Raw genomic sequence first — 26,505 nt, forward strand, 5'->3', positions numbered from 1 at the left:
TAGTTTTCTCAGCAACTACTCATCGCAGGTGCTTGAAATTTTAATACGTGCATCGGTCCGAACCATTCATAACAAATTTTGGTCGCAGTTTTCTCAGCAACTACTCATCGCAGTTGCTTGAAATTTTAACACACTCTTTGTTTAGGCATGCCATATGTTGGGATTCCCTTTTTTTTTTTTTACAAATCCGATGTCAATTTCCTGATTATCACAGTGCCTGTCCATAACTGAACTTGTGTATTCACATCAGAGCGGGGGTATTATTAGTGAGCATTGGCTCACAGACTTCTTGTTTTTGTATATTTTTCTTTGAATTATTCAAGAATTTTCATCAATTGATATCTTTTCAAAATCCCTGGTAATGCATGCTGATTTTTTATCTACGAACATCTGATGGCACTATAATCTTAAATTAAGAATATCTTGAAAAATTATCAGTAGGTAAGGTACATTTTGCACGTTACGTATGTCCTCAAGTTTGTAAAACAGCTACAGTGGAATTGAAGAGATACTGAGGTTAGTGTGTTACAATATGCATAGCACATTTGCAAATATTAGTAAAGTCCTGTTACTTTCATTATCGAGTGTACATTTTCACCAAAGCTGATGAATTAGTGCACATGTAAAAACTATGCATTCCGTATAAGTTGAATAGGATTCACCAAATGTTATCCGCGAAATTTAATGGTATGCCTTTTAAACTCAAATCCATCAAATTTGTGACCAGCCAATAAAACCAGCTCAACAGTGTATAATTACACTATTAATTGGAAGCGATAGTTTTACATAAACACAGAGATAAAAAAAAAATTCACGTTCCTTTATTCACACAGATTTAAAAACACAAGCTTGAGCATGACAAGTTAGAGGTCTTACCATTGCAGATACACAATCATGCATACAGAAACCTTCTCTTGTTTATACTTATACGAAAAAAACCAAAATTTAAAAAAAAGAAGACAACATTGAGAGCTTAAATCATCTTTCTTATGTGTATTATGAGGTGGTGGTTGTTGGAATTGTAGAACTGGGATCCTCATTTCTACCTCTGCCGAAACACCTCCTCCACTTTTCAAGTACCTTCGGATGGAAAAGAAATTGAATGAAAAGAAACAGGTGGGCATTCATCATGTTGTTGACAATATTCAGGCGGATTCCAACAAAGTCTTTTTGTTTGGAAAGATCGATAGCCAGTTGGTTACAGAAAAGGCGTACCTGTGACAAAAGATAAAATCCAGTCAATTCTACACAAATAATCGATTGCAGTTAAACGCTGATTTGTGAAAGTTTAAGTCTTATGTCGGTAGAAAGGAGGGCTATTACTTTTCAATTATACTATGACAATTTTGGTCCCCCATCTTTGATTTTCAAGAGCATAACGTTGAATATATTATGGAATACTCTGTGTTCATGTTGGCATAATGATATTTACAAGGCAGATATGTTTAGGACTCGGATGTGACAATATATGTATTAATTTACATCCGGGTTATGTTTTTGTTTGATGATATTTGTAGCTAGTTTTGTTGTTCTCGTATTGCGTCATTTAATTAATCAATGACCATTTTCAATTCTAATTTGTGTTTGAGTGATTTATGAAAATCAAACAGAGCCAAAATAAATGAAAGGAAAGGAATTTGACCAAAAAAAAAAAATAAGGACCAAAGATTTGAATTTAAAGGAAGTACAATGTATATGTTGTTATGAAGATATACATGTAATCAAACAGCAGACAATTTATGGTTATTCGCATAAACTTCATCTGATTCAGTAGTTAAAAAAAAAACTTTAAAGGAAATGTTTTCTCTTCTCCAAAATTGAACTAATAAAGAAAACTTCTTGATTATGTTTTACCAGTGCACATCGAAAAGATTGTATATTTTAGGGAGAAGTTTAATTTTATTTTATTTATATAAAATCAAAAGTAAACAAGAGGACAATTTAAATTCACAAAAAGATGAGGCAGAGCTCTAAACAACTCAAATATTTAGACAAGCAAAGACAAAAACGTTAACAAAGTTAACCTTAAAGTCATATATGGCATATTTTTGGCAAGTTCAGGTAACCAAATTAAAAAAGATCTTTCTAATGTATTGGTTTTATTACTTTATATAAAGATAGGACTTTCCAGTAAATTACTCAATTTAAATCAATCGTTTCAAAGATATTAAAAATTAAAAACAAAAACCGATTTATTTACCGACTCCACATTTAAATAAAAGACAAATTTAAAGTCAATTTAACTACAGAAACGTGAATTTATTCAAGCTCAAAATCGGTAAAAATTTTAATTTGAACGTAAATAATATATATCATGTATATGTACACCCAATCTCGTATTACTATTTTTCAAGCTCAGATACGCCGTATATAACTTTAAATGCCTAATGCGGGGAGGGGGTGTTATGAAAATCCACTTTCCTAAGTCAATTTTCTTCGTATACATAATTCTCCTTATCGTTTTACGCGGACTCTTGTGTTTCCTAGAGGGATTGAGGACCAAGGTCATGCATTTTGATGTTACTTTCGATAGAAATTAATTATTCTGAAAATCCCTGGGGGAGTCCAGGCCCCGCCCTTCTAGCTCTGCGAATGAGTCTTTGGCTGTAATTCTAAGTAGTATATATTAGATGTACTAGTATATGGGCCACGGTATATGCAATGTAAATACTAGTTCAGAGAAAAAAAAATCATGAATAGATAACATTCTATTGATAACTGTTAATTATGTATGGAGCTTATGAGCAATATTATATATGCTATTTTATAACAGAACAAAAAAAAAAAAAAAAAAAAAAAACTGGTTCATTTTATTTATTTCTGTGACAAGGGTTTAATCAGATACCTATATACTACTTAGTAAATACGTCCCTGATATAATGTGGTATACGTTTGATTTCCGTTTCCATTCTTTTCCGCTTTCCTTTTTAGCAACACCTGTCATGTACTACTGAAGTCATTTTGCCTGCATACTGCATATAACGACTTTATTTCATAAGCGTTTGATGCAAGGTATACTTCAAAGAAAGTCATTAAACGAAATCTGGATGGGTGAAGTTAAATATACCCAAATTTGACCGAAGTATGGAGCGCAAAATTAAACACATATTTAATGGATGAGAGCAATTATAGTTCACTTGTTGATTTCGAAAATGAGCTTGTCGTCCGCTTATGGCAGTGGTTAGAGCGTTTGCTCTAGAGTCGTGGCGTAAGGATCGAGTTCATCATTATGTCGCAGGTTCGAATCCACTGTGCGACGTGGAGACCGGTCCTTTGGATGAGACCGTATAAACCGAGGTCCTGTGTCGCAGAAGGTGCTGGCATGATTACATGTAAGATTCCTCACTGCTCAAAGGCCGTAAGTGCCGAGTACAGGTCTAAATATGCCGCCCTCAACCGGCAGGTATGAGTGAAAAAATCTCAAAGGGACATTAAACGACAAATTAAGCAAACGAACAATGAGCCTCAATTAATGCTTGCAAGATTTTAAAGCACAGTTTATATGATCAACAATCCAGTGAGGAGTCTTTGAAGAACCCATTGTGAAAACATTCAATGGCTAAATGAATACAGTATCGATATGAGGATCTATACAGTTGGAAATGCACTAAAAGCTCGTTGCCTGCCTGTACCCACAAAACCACAATAATAGTCCACATTCTAACTTGAAGGTTACTCAACTGAATAAAGATATAATGCTCTGGTTTAAGTACTCAAAAAAGTGATTTAGTGAAATGAATTATGTGTATATGCTCAGCTAGGAGAAAGGCATGGATAGACCTTTCCCCTCATAATTACTTCACTGATCAGTTGTTAATATTTCAGCTCTTGGTACTCACTAAAAGGGGTGATGAGAAGACTATATATACAACGGAAATAGCCACCATCATCACTATAAATTTTGTGTGATCTTTGTCCAGTTTTGATCTTGTGTCTATTGGATGCACTTTGTTCATGCGGATTAGCTCATAGATGGCGGAGATATTGCAGAAAACAATGACTGCCATGCAAGTAAAACCTACAAAAAATGTATTGAAATAATAATATAGAAAGCTTAAAACTAAATAAATAAGCAAATTCAAATGCTAGCAACACTGATAAAATGTTTGTAAATTAGTCAAAATTGAAAGTGAAGGTCACGGACATTCGGGACACAAAGACTTCCGGTTGGGGTTATAAATATATAGGATATGTCCAGAGACTTACGAGTATTCCTTTCCGAGGTCTCTGGTTTTAGCCTTCATTTATAACCCAACCGGAAGTCTATGTATCCCATTCGTAGTCTTATTTTGTATCGAGATAATTTTCGAGGAAGAAATGAACGGTTTACAATAAAGAGGATCGACCAAAGACGTCCGAAACGATTAATTTGACAAGAAAAAAAGTCTTTCGAAGCGAACGATGTCATTTTAAAATAGGTTAATGATTGATATATAAACAAAATACGAGCTTTAAGCGGGGGTGCCTGAAATTGAGTTAGCTACCTTGTGGTAAAAATAAGTAGGGATGCCCCGTATACGAAATAGTCAAGTGCCTGTGAGCGAGCTGCTAAAAATGTACATTGGATCAGTTTACTATCCATCTCCAAGGACTATTACTAGTATTTAAAAAACACGATTTCTCTAAAAAAAAATATTCTTTAAAATTTTGTAAATTGTTTAATATCCTTTCCAAGAATTTTCTCAAATTACAAATGATGTATCTTTTATATTTATGATGCTATTATATTAAGAGAAGCAATGTGTATTTATATGGATACAACATAAAATAATTAGACCAGGACAATATTGCCTTTCAATTAAGAGTGAAACATGTACTGGAGTTAGAACTCCAGTGTAAATGGAAATATTCTTTCATAGCGTTATACACGTTATACAAAATCTTTCGCGTGAATTGAAAGAAAAAGTTTTGAAAAGGTCATTTGTCAGTAGCAATAATTGATTCGATTACAAGAAAATTTACGGAAAACAAGTCTTTGATGATATTTTCAATCTTGTTAGACCATTGTTTTCCCGTGATGGAATCTCATTTGATCTGCTTTTCTAATCGATATTTTATTGGCATCTGTAATACTCAAGCACCCCTAATCAGATAGTAAAATAGATAGTGCCTGGTAAAGGAATCAAATAAATCACCTGGTTTTAGGTTTTTTTTAAAAAAAGAAAACATTCTTCTAGTTTTGGGTCAGGTAAAAGCTGAACACGACTCGTATTTAGGCATACGCCATATTAGTTTTTCCAATCTCCCATACAAGCAGGGGTATTGAGGAGGGTTATGTGTTCTAAAAATCAAGACGTGTAAATTCACAATTTGGTAGATTGAAAATCGTTTACCTAATATATCTCTAATTGTAATTTGTTGATCTCAAACTTTTAACTCGAACACTGTACCGTGTAATTCTTGACATTTCCTTTTTATACCTCACACGTCATATCTAAAACGTTGAACTGTCATATTTTGAGTACGTTTATATTGTGAAAATTCAAAACTGTATCATTTCGTATTTGTTGTGTTCCCGTTTGTGAGTCCATATTTTACACATTTGTTCTGCAAAGATGACATCTGACAAAATCTGCAAGTGTCGAGTCAACATGTTTGTCGAATTTTGGCATGACCATATATGGGAAGTCACGGAAACTTGCGATTGGTTGGCGGTAAATCTAGTACAACCGGATGCTGAAAGTCAAGATATAATTCTAGTAATTGTCCTAAAATACCTTGCAGACACATAATTATTTTATTTACCAGATATAATAATTGTGTTAATTTGAAAGAAGTACAATGTAGGTTTCATGGGGGGGGGATAATTTTCGAAATATATATGTATTTTTTCAAATGAAAAATTTTCCAGTGTTCGACTCTACTCCAACAAAAAAGTGGGGAGCCGGGGGGGGGGGGGGGGGGGGGGAGAGGCAGACATCCCTTAAATGATGCATTAATTTGAAATATAAAATTTAATTAATATATAATTCATAATATGAAATTCTCATATTATGAATTATCAATTAATTAAATTTCATGTTATTAATGCAGCAAATTCTTATTCACACACTAAAAAGGGGGCCGGTGCTCCGACCCCCTCCTTACAGGCCTATGAAAAGCATCTCATTTTATTCGGAAGTTGTTCTCTTTTATACAAAACTAGAGTTTCATCTGTTCAAAAGTTGTAAATTTTGTTAGTTTTATAAATAAACATGTTTTACCGCGGTGCCATAGGGCAGGTAAAACGTCGTGCACGAATCTAGAAGGGGGGGGGTGTATATACTGAAGAAAATAAATATGACTTTGGACCCCCCCCCCCCCTTTAGAAAACATGAATTTCACCAACATCGCCACAAGATAGTTTTTTTTCACGGTTGAGAAAGGACATTAGGGTTTTCTTTTTCTTAATTTTTTTTTTTGGGGGGGGGGGCAAAAAATTTTCTGGATATGACACGCTTGAGAGAGGAGTTTTTTTTATTCTTGTCAAGAAATTACTGGGTTGGAAATTTTTTGACTGGGGTGGTCCCCATCCCCTCCCCTGGAAAAAAATTCCTGGATCCTCGCCTGAACGTCTTCGAAAGTATTTCCAAAATATTTTTACTTTATTTTACTTATTGGCTGTCTGGATACTTTTTATTTAATATGTATATACCACAGGAAGAACCGAAAGCTGTCTTGCTGTAAAAAAAAAAGGATTGATGAAAGTTATTGCGTTGATTACCGATACTCATATCTGATAAAGAATAAAGTTTTTGTTAATTCTATTCATTTATTTTTATGAACACCTGGCCTGTAATCTCATTTTGGATTTCAGCGTACTATTCATAGTACGATTTATAATTCCCGAGCATCTAGGCAGGATTCTTAACTAAAGGCGATTTTAGCCCAGAATTTAAGATACATCTTATATTTTGAGTCACAATGATACACAGAAGCTCCCGAGGGAACTCGGACACAAAAATAACCAGAGGCGGGTCCAGCATTTCCAGTTAAGGGTGTAGGTGTCATGGGGTGGGGGGTTAAAATGTTAAATGTAGGAGAGAAACTCGCACTGCTTGTAGATAATTTGAATTTCATAGCAAAAGATTCATCAAGACTTTCTTAATTTTAGAAGACGCCGGATGCATCCCCATGACAGTTTGGATAGAGTAATTTTAAAGACAGTCAGCATGGGTACACGTATAATTTTATATAGAAAACTTACTTGGATGAGGCACGCCACATATTATCTTTTTTTTTTTTGGGGGGGGGGGGGGGGAGTCGGCTGCATCCCACATCACCTTTTTTTAAACCGGAATTTTCAGCATCCGGCTGTACTAGATTTACCGCCTACCAATAGTAAGTTTCCGTGCTTTCCATATATGGTCATGTCAAAATTCGATAAACATGTTGACTCGACACTTGTAGATTTGTACTATGTCAGTTGTCATTTTTGTAGAGCGAATGTGTAAAATACGGGCTCACGAACGGGAACGGAGCAAATGCGAAAAGATACAGTTTTGAATTTTCACAATAACTTAACTCGAAATATGACAGTTCAAAGTTTTAGATACAATGCGTGAAGTATAGTGTAGAAAGGAAACGTCGAGTATACATGTATATTACAGTATGTAGTGTTCGAGATAAGAGTTCGACATCAACAGATTACAATTGTAGAGATACAAGTAAGCAATTTTCAAACAAACAAATTTTGAATTTACACGTCTGGATTTTTGAACACGATTATCATCCATAGGATATCACCTAAGAATTCGGTACACCTGATTGCTTTCTTGTCAAAGGTACCTGTATGGAATGGACGAAGGTGGCTATGTTGGTTAGCTGACATTAACTTTGTTTATAATTAACTGAAGTTTACTTGAATGTGTGCTCGTTCGTAATGCACTGTCCTGTGCACCTGATATCACTTTCTTTGGTAATTTTCTCTGCTGCTGTAGAAGAAGCACGCTGTTGAATATTTTACAAAGGCTATGTAGAATACGTCAACACGGGTGAAAACAGAAAAGTTTATTACATTGAATCATGACCAAGTGAACGGTTCTTATAGCGGCTGTAGATGTAACGAAAAATGTAGACAATAGCGGACAGATTTCTTTGCCTTTTACGAATCGCGTTCAGCTATATGTCAAGCTCATTTCACAAACCTTCAAAAACAAAATAAAGCACAAAAAATCGTCCCCCTGAAGATCTGTCGTTCCAATGAAAGTCACACCAGGATTGATAGCCGTAACTGTTTACGCCCATAATGGGCAAGCACGAAACGAATATCTGAAAAAGAAAACATCAAAGTAAACTAGTGGGAAATATATTATATACCCTGAGAATAATTTCAGCATTCACCTTAGTTCATTGTAATACATTAGAATCTTTGGAAAATGTCAAACCACGGATGTGTTTGTCAACGCTCTTAGTGCCATATCAGCTATCTAATTAGGAAACATTTTTCATACTCTTAAGTAATTGAGATCAAAGATTGTACGATGGAACACTACATACTGCGTAAATTCCTAATCCAACAACGGCACCAATAACTCTTTCCTTCGACATCAAACTACTGTACTTGAACGGATATCTCAGTGCAATAAAGCGCTCAACAGACATTAGCACCACCATCAGACGGGAGGCCATCATAAACACTGTCTGGGAAAAGCCTCTGAAAATGCATCCATGGTATCCCCCAGAATCGCAGTAACCAAGGAAATAATTCGCAACTTGCAAACTTGCGCAGAGGGCTGAAAAATTAAAACAATTAATCTTTCCGTTCTTTTTAATTTAAGTCGTCTCCATCACAGACTGCATGCCTGTCAGGCATAGTTTACAATACATTTCAAAGGTTTAAAAATATGGTATGTAGTATACTTTACAGCAAGACTTTCGTAACAAACCTAATGTATGTTATCGACCCTGTGACCTTCAACTTTACCAAAATATTTCAATATATCAATAAATGTGATGTATCCTTTGAACCATAAAAGGTAGATTTGTGATATATAGAACGTTGAATGGTAACATTAACACAAATGTCAATTCATATTAAATTGCTAGACTAACTGATTCAACAACGTGGTAGCATTAATGAAGATCGTTCGCTTCATGATCGGGAGGTCCGGGTAGGATTTCCGTTCCAAACGCCGCGTCAAACCTAAGACGTATACAAGTTTGGCTTTCCAGAAAGCCTGAAATGTCATCTCTTTGGTTTCATTAACGAAGCTTTAAACACTGCTCACTGACCCGGTAATTTTATGCAGTTAGAGTGATCTGCCCTTTGATGAACAAAGGAATAAGAGGCAATCTACAGTAAATGACACGATTTGAAGTAGATAAATAAATTGTATTCCTAACAGTACATTAAACAAAGATAAAGTAATTAAAGAACATTTTTGCACAAATTTTCCCGATGTAATTAAACAACAGTGATTTTTGTTCTCTTGTACATCATTGTGTTTGAACATTTTTCCTGGAGAAATATGACAAGTACCCTATGTTGAAAATGAACTAGGTAAACCCGGTATAACCTTAAAATGATGCAATTTTCCCAAGTCATAAATTTTTTTTTAAATATCACAGAATAAAAAGTGAATTGTAACATTTATCCCCAGCTATATATTACATATGTATTTAACCTGTGTGAAAATTTTACTTTATTCCTAAGGGTATCCGTAGTAAAAAATAATAAGAAAAAAATTGTAACCACTGAGTAAACCATGCAAAGAAATGGTACAGTAACGCATTTTCTTCCAGTCAAGGTACCTCAGTCGGTAGAGCGCTAGCTCCGTGATCGGAAGGTCGTGTGTTCGAATCACGGCCGCCACTGACCTAATTAAGTCGATAAAAATAGGTAGCAACTGTTCCTTCGCCAAGCGCTCGGCACTTTGAAGTGAAAGTTGCGGGTCCTTCGGATGAGAGGCCCCCTGTCACGGTTAGGGATGTGTATTGAGCCAAAAAAAATCGATACGATACCGGGTATGTTATTTTATAAAGCGACATATTGGCTTCTTTAACAAGTGTATCAAAAATGTCTTGTAAATCATTTTATGCATAACTTTCATTAAAACTGAGTGTTTTATAACCCATTTCGAAGTCCTTGTCTCACTTTCATTACAAAATACAGTTCAAATTCACACTTTTAACAACTGTAAAACCAACATGTTAAAATATAGTTGTCTAATAGATGTATTTTGTGATAGATATTTTAGATGTTCTATCTCCTTAATGTTTGTATCATTAGTGATCAGTTTTAATTCAAAACGGTTAAATATAATCTTTGGTGATTGAAAATTTCAAATTTTTCACAGAATTATAAAAATAAAAAAACTACCTGCACGATACGTATTGGAAGTAATTTCTTCGATACGATACATTCCTGAATATCGATATATTGACATAGCCGAGTAAAGGTCTAAATTTATGGTATATGGTGGCGTCTCTATATGGGTGAAAAATTCTCGAACGGGACGTTTGTTTGTTTTGTTTGTTGTTGAACGTCCCTCTCGAGAATTTTTCACTCGTATGGAGACGACACCACTTGCCGATGGAGAGCTGCAAATTTTATCCTATGCTCGGCACTTACGGCCATTGAGCAGTGAGGGATCTTTATCGTGCCAACACCTACTGCGACACGGGACCTCGGTTTATACGGTCTCATCGGAAGGACCGGTCTCCACGTCCCACAGTGGGATTCGAACCCGCGACGTAAGGATCAACTCCTTACCTCGCGACTCTAGAGCAGACGCTCTAACCACTGCGTCACGCGGGCGACTCGAACGGGACGTAAAACAACATACAATCTACATTAATCTACGAGTCTACCTTTTGGTGGAATTCAATAAAAGGGTTATTAACGTCAATGGCTAATATTTCCCTATAAAGAGAAGCGCGGTGCAATTAATGTCAGTAGCTTTGAGGCATGGATCCTAATTTACAGTTTTAAACTAAAACTAGCAAATTAAAAAAAAAATCATAGAATAATTATACGCCTTTCACCTTTTCTTTGGTGGGATGGGGTGAGAGGATTCCGTATCGTATGCTCTCTAAAATGAAAATGAATAAATATATTTAAGATAAGGTCAACTATATGAAAGAAAGCATGGTAGTTTATCTGGTTGCCATGGAAACCGGGCTAGTAAGTGTAAAATATCAAAATGTTGCTATTTTACATGTATTTAAGAAAAAGATCTAATCGGTGTGGATTGCCAGAAGTATTAGATATTAATAGAAAGGAAAATCAGAAGAAATCAAGGTGGTATAATGTGAAGGCCAACAGAATTTTAACCTTTCAAAGGGTCTTTGAAATATAGAGAGGTAGTGGAGTGGTAGTCTCAATTGGAACACGCGAGTAATTTTTTTTAATTAATAATCAATTCCATTGTCACATGTAACTGACTATATATTACAATATTAAATAATCAGGACATATACAGAACCATGAAAACTTGGATGTACAGATCACATGAAAATAAACCATACCAGTGTGAACTTGTGCCACATTCCAAGTGGGAATCTTAATTTTATTTGTTGAGATTGGAACTCGTAAATTTACTTACCTTGTCATTGGTCATTTGCCCCTTCTTTTGTTAAATAAATATTCTGATTGTACACACAAGTACTCTGAAGTTGATATTAAAAGGACACTTGGGTTTCTGATTGACAATATCTATTCTGCCTGGTGCAGGCAGATAGCTAACCATCGACATTGTACAACACATGAGAAGTCAAAGTCACACGAAATAAATTTATTCTTCATGTTGTGTGGGTCATGAGTGTACACAGTATGAGTGCGCGAGTTTGTTTGTGGTAAAAAGCTACAAATGCTTACAAATAAAGTACAAAAAAAAAGTTCAAAAAGATATAGTATTTAAACACAAGTTAAAAAAAAGGTATTACAAAATTTAGTGACCAAAATGACATGCCATACTTTAGAGAATGTTTTTACCTAAGAAAAACTTTTTATCTAAATAGAAACTTTATAAAATACGTTCAAATAATGTGAAAATATAGCTCAAAAATAATATAAAAAGACTTACATAGTGGTTTTAGGCACTCAAAATATCTTATGCATTAGGATTTCTAATTAAGAAATAGCCACACCAGGGCTGGTCAAGCAGGTCAACAGGAAGAGAGTAACATTGGAGTTAACTCATACCAAAAATAGATACATAATCATGGTAGTTAAGTTGTACCATGTAAGTTTTCAACAACAATAATAATAATAGACAACACAATATCTATGTGGTTTTTGGAGACCAGGTCTTCCAACAATCTATTGGATTTCCCATGGGTACCAATTGCGCCCCGTTATAAGCAGACCTATTTTTTTATTCATATGAAGCAGAATTTGTTAAAAATCTTATAGTTACATGAAAAGAAGAAAACAACTTGCTGTGGCCTTCAAATCTACATTTAAATATATCGACGACGTATTGTCAATTAACAATGGTTATTTCCATTATTATGTCGATACGATATATCCCAGTGAGCTTGAAATAAAAGTTACCATAGAGTCCGACACATCTGTTTCATATTTCGATATTTTACTAGAAAAAGACGATAATGGTAATCTAACAACCAAGCTTTATGATAAACTTGATGACTTTAACTTTTCAATCGTCAACTTCCCTTACTTATGCAGCAGAATACCTTCATCATCTGCATACGGGCTTTATATCTCAGTTGATTCGATACGCAAGAGCATGCTCTACGTATGAACAATTTCTAAAACGAGGTAAGTTATTGACAAACAAGTTGATGAAACAAAAATATCACCAGTCTCGTTCCGATCACTGAACGAGCGTTCTACCAACTGAGCTTCCCCACACATACACTGAATCCCTGGCACAGGGGCCAAGAAACTCAAATTTGGAAGAGGCACTCTTGCTCATCATAACCATGCACTTGGATCATCGGCTTAATACCCAGGAGAAGAGATTTTCAAAGAATTAATGCATTTTCACTACACCGAATCGCGGTTTTCTTAAGCGAGTGTAAAATCTGGCGTTTTGCATGCTCAAAGGTATGCCAATATTTTTGGCGGTACTATTTTTCGCGGACAGGGTGTTCCATGAAGTTGTAAGCCAATAGCATTATTTTGGTATTGCTTTAAAGTGTTTTAGGTATCTTAGGTAGCACCCCGCTAAAAATTCCCTTTTTACGGTATAATCAATAGAGCCCCACCCGAATTCCAGATACCTTGACCCGGGGCTATGAAATGCACAATTTTGGAAGAGATACCCTTGCTCATATTGACTATACATTTAGTTTGTTTGCTGAATACCAATGAGCAGAGGAGAAGATTTTAGGGAAAATGCATTTATGACTATATATTCAACAAAGACCCACGCTATCACCAAAACCCGACGTAAGCAAGTCAAATCCGGAGCGGAGTTATTTTATAACTGTTAGAGTGATATAAGTGGAAACCGCGCGGAGTTTGGCCGGAAATTTAAGGCGAAATATGTGAATTAGCTCCGCCTGGAAACAGGATTCCGCCTGAATATAGATTTATAGATTCCGTCTCAACTGTCCAAAGTATTGCATAATTTCTCTTGGACCCACAAACATGCCAAATTGATAGTTCAGTCTTTAAATTTAAAATAATGCTCCTCAGATTAGTTGCATAAACATGTTGAAAACTGAAAAAAAGATATTAATTGTTGCTAAAAAATGATTTGCTCTCGTGCACTCAAAGACTAGATGTTACAATTAATTTAATAATATTACTTGAGTTTATGAATAAAGAATGTTATATTTTTATTGAAAGATATGTTCTGAGTTTAAGCTTGTCAGATTCTTATCAATAAACATTAATTAAATGTACTGCCTAATGCTGTTCATTCCAATAACTTACCAAATTCAAATAACAGTATGTAATCTCTGCACAGCAAGTCAGACATATTAATTATCTTTAGATGTGTATTTATCCAATGAAAGGCTTTTATTGTTGTTAAAATCTCTTATTTTGGTAATAATTATTTTGTTGATCTTGCTCCTGCATGTTACGGTATTTTTTTTTTTTTTTTATTTAAAAACGTTTATCTTGGTGGTCGAGGGTTTCTTCAACATTAAATATGCGACAGTTATAAAAATTATTTGTGAATTTCAATACTGCAACTAATGGTCAACGAAATTTACATATAAAATTCAGCTCATGGTTAATGTTTAACTTTTTGTAAACTTTCCCCAAGTAATACTGGATTCTTTAGTTCTTGTACTATATGTTGAGTGAAGAACGACTGTTGTATGCTGTCTGTCAGGGATTTTATTTATTACTTGGTACATAACTGCAAATGATCTGTACATGTAGTTCACTGGTCTGAAAAACGTTGGATGGACACCAGAGGGCTCAAATTTTGTTTGAAGTAAATATCAATGAAAAGACAGGAAGTGCGCCGGACAAAATTGTCATACCAGTATGAATGCCAGTATAAATTAAAAGTAGTCTCAATTTCATACCAAGAAGAACTTTATATTTAACATTGGTAATGGGAATAGTTTTCTTGTATTCTAAAAGAATGAATATGTTAGGAACATGTATTTGTGAAATTATGAGTGGGAGATTTAAAACATGGAGATTTTTAACTCGAATTTTGCGCGCTTTTTTGTGTGCACAGTAAATTTGCATGCAGATACACTGTACTTTATAGCTCTCTGGTTGTCCTCTCCAATTATTCAGAACAGTAAGCTATAGATCTCCAGCAACTTTGCATCTCAATTATTTCTTTGGATCATTTACAGGTATTACGTAATTTTTTAATTTCATATTTGTTATTAATTGATAACTGCATGCTCAATAAGTGTGTTAATATTGTATGTACATAAATTATGAGATATGTACATAAATAAATAGATGACTCAGTTAATTGCAATTGGGTAAATACCAAGCATTTCAAATTTGTAGAAGCAATTAAAATTACTAGTCTAAATACTCTTTTTAAATAATCTTTTAATATTTATTGCAATAAAGAGGATTCCAGTCACAAACGCCGTGTGCTCCTTGTCATGATCGGGCAAACGGAAACATCAGTAAACAATTCGGTGTGAAAATAATGTCTTACAATTTGTATGAAAAACATCAGTCAACACTCAGAATAATGTATATCACACGACATTCACGTTGACTTCTTGTATAAACCAATTGTATTCCCAATCAACAAAGGGGTTCATAGGGGAGGGTGCGTGGAGGTTTGATGTAAAGTTATTAATATTTTGGTCAATGTGTTATCAATAATCATGAAAGAGCAGCATTCAAGAATTAAATGTCATGCATACAATGTAATGTATACGCATCCCATGCCTTATTTGTAAACATGGTACACGTTTTATAAATATATATTGGAAAAAATAGCATATGGATATTTTATTAAACACTCCGAAGAACTGGTATATAGAAATATCCCTTTATTTCTTAGCAAACTGTGAAACCTGATATAGTAAGATTTTGTTGAGTTGCTCTAGGTGTTTGGCAAAATTATTACATACCGGCTAATGTTTTAATAAACACCACGAGCATTCGCTTTGTTTAGGCAACAAACTGTGCATGAGCCTTAATGTATAAATATATTAGTTGAACAGTGTGTTTGGATAAATCCTAATATATCGCGTGGTGATATTTCGAATTAGATCTACTTTTTGTCAGAACGAGTCAGATAAAAGTGAAAGATTTTTCGAATTGCTTTAGCCGAAATTGCTTCCGTAATACCCTTCTTCGTTATTCAAGAAACTTCGGTTACATACATGTATTATCATATGTTTACAAAGGTTATTGCAGCTACAATTAGAATACATAATATTATTTCTATTGTCATCTTTGTGATGAATTGCCTTGCAATGTTTATTACTGAAAATGTGAAATGTTGGTTCAGCAGAGATTTATATTGAAAATCCTGTTGAAACTGCTGTATAAATCGCTAGCTGATTTATAAATCCGATTTTCAAATTTTCCAGTTCCGCTTTAATTTAAGACTATTCTGACAGGCATACTTTTTGAATTTTTTGAAAGTAAAAATGTCCATACAATTTTTTTTAATAAAACAAAAATCTGTTTCTTTATTTATTTTATTTGATTAGCTAGTTGCCTGTGTTTTAAAATTTCAAACCTTTCAAAAATATTTTTTCATTTCTTTTTGGATTGGAAACTGAAAATATAAAAGCCTATCATGAATTTCCATCATCACTATCGTTTGATTGATTGTATGTTTTTAAGTCCAGTTACAGAATTTTTCACTCATATAGAGATGTCACAATATAAAGATGAAGGGCTTCAACTTTAGATCTATACTTGGCACTCAGGGTTAATGAGCAGTGAGGGTTCTTGATCGTACTGAGGCCTACCGTGACAAGGGACCTCGGTTTTTAAGGTCTCTCATATGAAAGACCCGTGATTTTCATTTCTAATGCCGGGCGCTTGGCGAAGGATCAGTCACTACCTATTCTTAGGTTTGAAACGGCATGGCAAACAAGAATCGAACCCGGGCCCACCGATTACAAAGCAAACGCCCTACCACTAGGCTACCGTGACCGACCATTACTATCGAAGAAAGGTATAAAGTTAATATTTATGAAGCCAACAGTTGTCAATCGTGGATATGAATTAAAATTAAACAATCATGAATATAGGTGGATTAAACCTTCAATACCATAATTTGAAAAGGATAAAATTATTGTTTTAATTTTTTTGTCCATTAGTCTTAAGTAAACCTACATTTTTTTTTTTGGGGGGGGGGGGGGTTACGAAATTCCTAATGTTTAATTGCTTGTAAATATATACATTTATTCAATTACAAAGACTGTCAATTTTTCTTCCATCATTTTGGTGAAGGTCATGTTTTAAATTTTCCAACAATCGCATTATAAGTTTTGGGATCTTTACTATAGGTTTCCGTCCTATTTCATGTCTGTAACGATACTTTGTTAAGGTGTATCCTAATCCTTAGGCCAGATGTAAGCTCAACGACTCTACGATAAAAGCGTTTGAAACTCCAGTTGTAGTAACACGGGGCCTTAATGTACAAATATTCATACAGATTTGACATGAGGTTGCATATGATCAAAGGATGGACTTTTATCATGACAATTTGTTTACTAGTTACTGGTAATCAAGACGATTATTGGGACTGTATACTTAGGGCCTGCTTCTTGGTAAGGTTTACTCGGGGTCTTTAGCTTTTTTCATATCAGATATAAGAAAGGCAAGAAGTGGACTATTTTTAATTACTAGCTTTAAATAGTTGTAAAATACTTCATTACTTTTCTAAGTCGTTTTAAAATTGTTAGAAGTATATCAAAAAATATACTCACCTGCAAATAGAAAGTCACAAGAACACACAGCTATGGCAATGAAACGGGGTTGTGAAAAGTTCGTTTTACACATTGAACGAGAAATCCAAAGAATTGCAAAAAGACTTGAACTAGAAATCCAGACTAGAAAGAAAACACCAGTATAGGCATTTGTATAATTAACAACGTGTAAAACTAGTGTACCATTTTCTTTTTCAGGGCAAGTTATATTAGTGGGCATGTTGATGCTTCCGAGTTTTTTCGACAAAGAAAGAAATACAAACTGTACAGTCAACAACATTCAAGTAGTAGTACCAAAAAAATCAATAGATATAATATCCACAATATATCGATGTATACCTATGTATAGTTATTCCGTGGCTCTTGCATCGATACCATTTTTGAGTATTTGAAGACAAATAAGATTCTAGTAGGTATAAAGTACATATAACTGACTTGCTAGAGTATATCATAGATTTGGTGGACGTATCTTTATATTTAAATATTTAGTTTTAAAACTAACTGATTTTAAATTAATTTAAGGATAATGAAGTTTAAAGTCACTGAAGATGCCTTAAACCATATATGAGGTTTATATTACATTTCTGACTATGATGCGAGATAGCATAAAATCTAGTAATTTGTAAAATATGTCCTAAATTTCTACGAATGTCCCGGTCAAAATAGTGTCTACATATCATCGAGGTATTATACATGTAATATGAAACAACCCGAGTAGGGAGTTTACAATGAAACATCTACATCCATTGAGTATTTTTTCATTTATTTCCTAAGAAAACAAATTCTAATAATTAACTGATAAACTTACATGTAATAAAACGGGGTTTTCAAATCCGCCTATATGAAAGATGTCTTAAAAAGAGGGAACTTCCATCAATGTGACAAAAAATCAATAATACAATATTCTGCTTACGTTCACCAATTATATATATTTGTTATACCCTTATAAATATCTTTCTATATATTTATTACTAATAAAAAGTCCAACAAAAGAAATGTTTTTACATGGGTCTAACAATTTCATTGTTGACCGGCCTGCCAGTCCAATATAAGAAATGTTAAACCGCGACGTCTCTGCTACGTCACAAGTAATTAATCGTCGTTCAATATAGCCGAAGTTTAGAGCTGGAAGAGTTGTATGCTATTTGAAAGAGTATGTTTTATGATAAATAATTTTTGTGATATAATAATTTTATTATTATAATTTTTTCATTCTCTGCTATTGTTTTATTTTTATTAATCAAGCCAAAATTTTCAAAGAAAGTAATTGATTATAATAAATATTGATCTAATCTGTTCAAATGTTTTCATTTTAGTTGTTTTATCTGAAGTGAAGGGTAAAACAAAACAGTTACTGACTGGGTATGAGGGGCAACATATGAATTTTTGAACGTGAAGGTGAACATGTTGCCCTTGACCTGCGGCCTCGGGCAACATGTTCACCTTCACGTTCAAAAATTCATATGTTGCTCCTCATACCCAGTTTATTAACTTTCGATTTGTATTTATCCAATCAAAGGCTTTTAGTGTTGCTAAAATCTCTTATTTTTGGTAATAATTATTTTGTTGCTTAAATCTCTTATTTTGGTAATAATTATTTTGTTGCTAAAATCTCTTATTTTGGTAATAATTATTTTGTTGATCTTGCTCCTGCATGTTACGGCATTTTTTTTTTTTTATTTAAAAACGTTTATCTTGGTGGTCGAGGGTTTCTTCAACATTCAGCTCATGATTAATGTTTAATTTTTGTTAACTTTCCCCAAGTAATACTGGATACTTCAGCTTTAGTTCTTGTACTATATGTTGAGTGAAGAACGGCTGTTGTATGCTGTCTGTCAGGGATTTTATTTTTACTTGGTACATAACTGCAGGTGATCTGTACATGTAGTTCACTGGTCTGAAAAACGTTGGATGGACACCAGAGGGCTCAAATTTTGTTTGAAGTAAATATCAGGAGAAACAACGGCTCCAATGAAAAGACAGGAAGTGCGCCGGACAAAATTGTCATACCATTATGAATGCCAGTATAAATTAAAATAGTCTCAATTTCATACCAAGAAGAACTTTATATTTAACATTGGTAGTGGGAATGGTTTTCTTGTATTCTAAAAGAATGAATATGTAAGGAACATGTATTTGTGAAATTATGAATGGGAGATTTAAAACACGGAGATTTTTAACTCGAATTTTGCGCGCTTTTTTGTGTGCACAGTAAATTTGCATGCAGATACTTTTTAACTCTCTGGTTGTCCTCTCCAATTATTCAGAACAGTAAGCTATAGATCTCCAGCAACTTTGCACCTCAATTATTTCTTTGGATCATATACAGGTATAACGTAATTTTTTAATTTCATATTTGTTATTAATTGATAACTGCATGCTCAATAAGTGTGTTAATATTGTATGTACATAAATTATGAGATATGTATATAAATAAATAGATGACTCAGTTAATTGCAATTGGGTAAATACCAAGCATTTCAAATTTGTAGAAGCAATTAAAATTACTAGTCTAAATACTCGTTTAAATAATCTTTTAATATTTATTGCAATAAAGAGGATTCCAGTCACAAACGGCGTGTGCTCATTGTCATGATCGGGCAAACGGAAACATCAGTAAACAATTCGATGTGAAAATGTCTTACAATTTGTATGAAAAACATCAGTCAACACTCAAAATAATGTATATCACACGACATTCACGTTGACTTCATGTATAAACCAATTGTATTCCCAATCAACAATTTAAAGGGGTTCATAGGGGAGGGTGCGTGGAGGTTTGATGTAAAGTTATTAATATTTTGGTCAATGTGTTATCAATAATCATGAAAGAGCAGCATTCAAGAATTAAATGTCATGCATACGATGTAATGTATACGCATCCCATGCCATATTTGTAATCATGGTACATGTTTTATAAATAAATATTGGAAAAAATAGTATATGGATATTTTATTAAACACTCCGAAGAACTGATATAGAAATATCCCTTTATTTCTTGGCAAACTGTGAAACCTGATATAGTAAGATTTTGTTGAGTTGCTCTATGTGTTTGGCAGATTATTACATACATGTACCGGCTAATTTTTTAATTAACACCACGAGCATTCGCTTAGTTTAGGCAACAAACTGTGAGCCTTATAATGTATAAATATTTTTAGTTGTTCAGTCTGTTTGGATAAATCCTAATATATCGCGTGGTGATATTTCGAATTAGATCTACTTTTCGTCAGAACGAGTCAGATAAAAGTGAAAGATTTTTCGAATTGCTTTAGCCGAAATTGCTTCCGTAATACCCTTCTTCGTTATTCAATAAACTTTGGTTACATACATGTACATGTATTATCATATGTTTACAAAGGTTATTGCAGCTACAATTAGAATACATAATATTGTTTCTATTTTTATCTTTGTGATGAAATGCCTTGCAATATATATTTATTACTGAAAATGTGAAATGTTGGTTCAGGAAAGATTAATATTGAAAATCCTGTTGAAACTGCTGTGTAAATCGCTTGCTGATTTATAAATCCGATTTTCAAATTTTCCAGTTCCGCTTTAATTTAAGACTATTCTTACAGGCATGCTTTTTGAAATTTTTGAAAGTTAAAATGTCCATACAATTTTTTTTTAATAAAACAAAAATCTTTCTGTTTTTCATTTATTTCATTTGATTAGCTAGTTAACTGTGTTTTAAAATTCCAAAACTTTCAAAAATATTTTTCATTTCTTTTGGGGTTTGAAACTGAAAATATAAAAGCCTATCATGAATTTCCATCATCACTATCGTTTGATTGATTGTATGTTTTTAAGTCCCATTACAGAATTTTTCACTCACATAGAGATGTCACAATATAAAGATGAAGGGCTCCAACTTCAGATCTATACTTGGCACTCAGGGTTAATGAGCAATGAGGGTTCTTGATCGCACTAAGGCCTTATGCCCTACCGTGACAAGGGACCTCGGTTTTTAAGGTCTCTCAAACGAAAAACCCGTGATTTTCATTTCTAATGCCGGGCGCTTGGCGAAGGATCAGTCACTACCTATTCTTAGGTTTGAAACGGCATGGCGAACAAGAATCGAACCCGGGCCCACCGATCACAAAGCAAACGCCCTACCACTAGGCTACCGTGACCGGCCATTACTATCGAAGAAAGGTATAAAGTTAATATTTATGAAGCCAACAGTTGTCAATCGTGGATATGAATTAGAATTAAACAATCATGAATATAGGTGGATTAAACCTTCAATACCATAATTTGAAAAGGTTAAAACAATTGTTTTATTTTTTTTGTCCATTACTCTTAAGTAAACCTACATTTTTATTTTTTTTGGGGGGGGGGGGTGGGGGGGTTTACGAAATTCCTAATGTTTAATTGCATGTAAATATATACATTTATTCAATTACAAAGACTGTCAATTTTTCTTCCATCATTTTGGTGAAGGTCATGTTTTAAATTTTCTAACAATTGCATTATAAGTTTTGGGATCTTTACTATAGGTTTCCGTCCTATTTCATGTCTGTAATGATACTTTGTTAAGGTGTATCCTAAACCTTTGGCCAGATGTTAGCTCAACGACTCTACGATAAAAGCGTTTGAAACTCCAATTGTAGTTATACGGGGCTTTAATGTACATATATTCATACAGATTTGACATGAGGTTGCAAATGAACAAAGGATGGACTTTTATCATGACAATATGTTTACTAGTTACTGCTGGTAATCAAGACGATTATTGGGACTGTATACTTAGTGTCTGCTTCTTGTCAAGGTTTACTCGGGGTCTTTAACTTTTTTCCTATCAGATATTAAAAAAAAAGCAAGAAGTGGACTAGTTTTAACTTCTTAATAGCTTTAAATAGCTGTGAAAATACTTCATTTCTTCTTTTTTTTCCGAAGTCGTATTCAATTTTTTTAGAAGGATATTAAAAAGTATACTCACCTGCAAACAGAAAGTCACAAGAACAAACAGCTATGGCAATGAAACGGGGTTGTGAAAAGTTCGTTTTACACATCGAACGAGAAATCCAAAGAATTGCAAAAAGACTTGAACTAGAAATCCAGACTAGAAAGAAAACACCAGTATAGGCATTTGTATAATTGACAACGTGTAAAACTAGTGTACCATTTTCTTTTTCAGGGCAAGTTATATTAGTGGGCATGTTGATGCTTCCGAGTTTTTTCGACAAGGAAAGAAATACAGACTGTACAGTCAACAACATTCAAGTCGTAGTACCAAAAAAATCAATAGATATATTATAATATCCACAATATATCGATGTATACCTGGGTATGTTATTCAGTGTCTTTTGCATCGATACCATTTTTGAGTATTTGAAGACAAATAAGATTCTAGTAGGTATAAAGTACATATAACTGACTTGCTAGAGTATATCATAGATTTGGTGGACGTATCTTTATATTTAAATATTTGGTTTTAAAACTAACTGATTTTAAAGTAATTTAAGGATAATGAAGTTTAAAGTAACTGAAGATGCCTTAAACCGTATATGAGGAAGGAATGTATTTATTACATTTCTGAGATAGCATAAAATCTAGTAATTTGTATAAGCAAATGTCCTAAATTTCAACAAATGTCCCTGTCAAAATAGTGTATACATATCATCGAAGTATTGTAATATGAAACAACCCGAGTAGGGAGTTTACAATGAAACATCTACATCCATTGAGTATTTTTTTTCATTTATTTCCTAAGAAAACAAATTCTGATAATTAACAGATTAACTTGCATGTAATAAAACGGGGTTTTCAAAACCATCTATACGAAAGATGTCTTAAAAAGAGGGAACTTCCATCAATGTAACAAAAGATCAATAATACAATATCACCAATTATATATTTTTGTTATACCCTTATAAATATCTTTGTATATATTTATTACTAATAAAAAATCCAACAAAAGAAATGTTTATTACATCGGGCTAACAGTTTCATTGTTGACCAGCCTGCCAGTCCAACATGAATGTTAGGCCTCAACGTCACTGCTACATCACAAGTAATTAATCGTAGATCCGTATAGCCGAAGTGTAGAGGTGGACGAGCTGTCGTATGCTATTTGAAAGAGTATGTTTTGTGATAAATAAGTTTGGATATAATAATTTTATTATTAATTTTTTCATTCTCTGCTATAATTGTTTTATTTTTATTGATCAAGGCAAAATTTTTCAAAGAAAGTAATTCATTATAATAAATATTGATCTAATCTGTTCAAATGTTTTCATTTTAATTGTTTTATCTGAAGTGAAGGGTATAACAAAACAATTATTGACTGGGTATGAGGGCAAGATATTATTTGTTGGACCTGAAGGTGAACATGTTGTCTTTGACCTGTGGCCTCGGGCAACATGTTCACCTTCACGTCCAACAAATTATATGTTGCCCCTGATACCCAGTCAATAACTAATATATATATATATAAGCATATATGTCTGTCAAGTTGTAAATTCGAGGATTAAGGGTTGCAAATACTTACTTAAAAATTATGTTTGTGTGTGTGTGTTTTGTTTTGTTTTCTCTTTTGCAAGGGTTGCAACCTTTAATTCCCGTATTAACAAGCAAAGAAAGCCTTTTCTTGTTTATTTGGAATTTACTCAAAACTATTGCTGTATTTGCAGTAATCAGGGCCAAGAATAAATTGTCGAGCTCAAGATTCTATTTTCAGAGAACTAAAAATGTGAGAAAGTTGTTGATTAAATGATTTCACCTGATCAGAACCGACTTTAGATCAAAGAATATTGACCAAACTATGTAAAATTTGAACCATTCTATTGAAAAGAAAAAACCAAAATATCAGTTTATTAAATTCGCAGCATTTTTCCTACAAAAACATTGAAGTATGGACAACACAGTAGGGAGACACATTACATAGCTCTTACGATTCCAGTTTAAGGTAGTCTTGCTTCATTTTTCTTTATCTGTTATTGACAAGTATATTTACAAGTATATCCAACTAACAAAAACTATTAATTAAAAATTCTTGAATAATGCTTTCATCAATTTACCCATCAAGTTGTCACTATTTACAGTGGAAAACTGAATTTCACAATTTTGTAAGAGGCACCCCTGCTCATGATCATCGTAAGTTTGCACTTAATCTATCTGCTGAATACTCAGGAATGTTGGTTTCCCTTTCCAGTGACTTGTATCCTGCTGGAACTTTGTAGCCTCTCCATGCGGCGACTAGTAGCTCTATGGGATTTGTCTTAACTTCAGACTCCGTTCTTGACAGGACACTGTAAGTTGGCAGACTAGATGGAGGAAGGGGCGGTCCTCCTCCCTTGCATCCTAGTGAGGTAGCTGTTCCACCAGTCTCCATCTATTGCTGTAAACCTTCCACTTTCTGTCCACTTAGGGAGATTCCGCGCAAGTCTTCTGTCATCCTGTTGATTTTGTAGAAGTTGGGTTCTACAACATCTGGCCAATTTGCAAAGTCTAGCACCAATTTGTCAAGGCCAACATCTCGATATACGAGGGGTGATCAAAAAGTTCGCGAACTATCTCAATATTTACAAAACCACAATTCAGATCAGAATGAAATTTGGCACACATATAGTCATACAATTGTTCCATAAATAACAGGTGTTAAATACTGTTTTGCTCCGTGTTTGTGACGTCACGAAGTGAAAATGACGTCAATATATAGGTGACTTGTGACAAAAAATGGTTGACTCAGTCGTACTGGAGAAACGAAGGGCTGTAAAGTTTAACGTTATATCTTGAAAATTCCTTTGCAGTAGAATATGATAATTTGTACAAGGTTTATGAAGACAATAGACTTACCAGAAGTCCAATCATTAATTAGATTGATTATTTTAGTGAAGGCAGGGAGATGGTAAAAAATAATGTTTGTTCTGTTGCCCAGCGAAAGCAAGCTGAGGAAAAGATGTGTCCGTAGTTGAGCAATTTGTAATGAAACATCGCCAAGTTACGATTCGAAAAATAGTTGAATATCTTAACAATAATATAATTATTAAATCCCTAAAATATCGTTTACTTTAGACTTTAAACATATGAAATATGATAAAGAGAAGGCGTCCATACTTTATCCACACTGGACAAACGATGCTCCCAAGACAGAGGACTCGGGTTGTGATGGTCACCATGTTAATTCTGGGAAGGGATATCCTTATCCACCTATCCTATTGCCGAGATTTGGCAATTTCTGACAGATCGACTGTTCTTGTTATAAAAAATAACTTACATGGTAAGAAATATAAGTCTCGGAAAATTTTTTAGCTTCTGTGAACAGACTGCTCCGGGGCATGTCACGTGACCGCCTTTTGATCACGTGATCCGCGCATGGGCAGAACAATGGCAGATATGCATTAAAATCGGAGAGGACCACTTTAAAAAATAATAAACATTGAAACCTCATTTCTTTTCTTTTAAGGAAGTTATTCAATTAGTTCGCGAACTTTTTGATCACCCCTCGTACTTCTTGAGAAATGGGCCAGTCTTTATAGGACAGCATGACTCTCCCTGACTTTCCGGAGATCTTGAAGACGTGTGGCTCCTTAATTCCCTCTATGAGGGAAGTCATAGACTTCTGTCTATGGCTACCATCCCTCTGAAATTCCAGAGACTGTCCAAGTGCTGGATTTTAGGTTTTGGACAGAATCTTTTCTCCACCATCTCATAAAGATTTTTCATAGAAATTATTTTCTGGGTGTGGGCCTCCCTGCTAATACAACTGATCATCTGAACGATGTATTAATGGGTAAGGTCCACCATTAGAAATGTCGGCTTTATCTACAATGTAGAAAAATGTATAAATACCATTGAAGGAATTATTTTTAAAAAATACCAGCTTTCTTTTTTCAATTTTTCATATCTACAACTAAAGTACTGATGGTAAATATTTAAGATAATAGCCCAAGTGGCTTGAGAAATAAAAAGTTAAATTGAGCCCTAATTCTGCAAATTAAGACTATATTTTTTAAACAGAGAACACATATGCTATTCTATTTCAAGTGTGCAAGAATAAAATTAAGCGTAAAAATTATAAGTTTAAAGCAGTAAATTGAAATTTTCTAGTCAGTAAATGATGAAATGATGCTTAGCTGTGCTAATAAACGGAAAGTTATACCTTTCCTTCTTCAGTATTGGTTTTTACCAGCATCGTCAGAAACATGATAAACTATGTTAAATTGGTAGTACTAGTCACAATTATTAAGATTGATTGATTGATTGTTGTTTTACGTCCCGTTC

The 26,505-nt window shown here is 33.9% G+C and overlaps 1 protein-coding gene across 1 annotated transcript; it reads right to left on the reverse strand.

Annotated features, from left to right (window-relative positions):
• Window positions 1–996: 996 nt before the first annotated feature.
• On the reverse strand, window positions 997–24,613 carry LOC133192330 (prostaglandin E2 receptor EP4 subtype-like). Its single transcript, XM_061328353.1, has 5 exons — window positions 24,388–24,613; window positions 8,479–8,714; window positions 8,127–8,250; window positions 3,840–4,018; window positions 997–1,215 (listed from the first exon to the last, which is right to left on the reverse strand). Exons 1-5 carry the CDS (start codon window positions 24,611–24,613, stop codon window positions 997–999), a joined length of 984 nt encoding a protein of 327 aa, XP_061184337.1.
• Window positions 24,614–26,505: the final 1,892 nt, after the last annotated feature.

Source organism: Saccostrea echinata, unplaced genomic scaffold (genome assembly GCF_033153115.1).
Source record: "Saccostrea echinata isolate AGI-Se365-2 ecotype Australia unplaced genomic scaffold, CSIRO_AGI_Sech_v1 ptg000025l, whole genome shotgun sequence".
Taxonomy (NCBI): Eukaryota; Metazoa; Mollusca; class Bivalvia; order Ostreida; family Ostreidae; genus Saccostrea; species Saccostrea echinata.

Bases quoted from the DNA above. Each gene is read 5' to 3' on its own strand.
- LOC133192330 (XM_061328353.1), bottom strand. From the start codon at position 24,613: ATGGAGACTGGTGGAACAGCTACCTCACTAGGATGCAAGGGAGGAGGA. The intron at 8,251-8,478 runs GTATGTAGTGTT...TTTCTTTTTCAG, and splicing joins TTGGATTAGGAATTTACGCA to ATATTCGTTTCGTGCTTGCC. The intron at 1,216-3,839 runs GTGAGTACCAAG...CTTTTGTCACAG, and splicing joins TCTTCTCATCACCCCTTTTA to GTACGCCTTTTCTGTAACCA.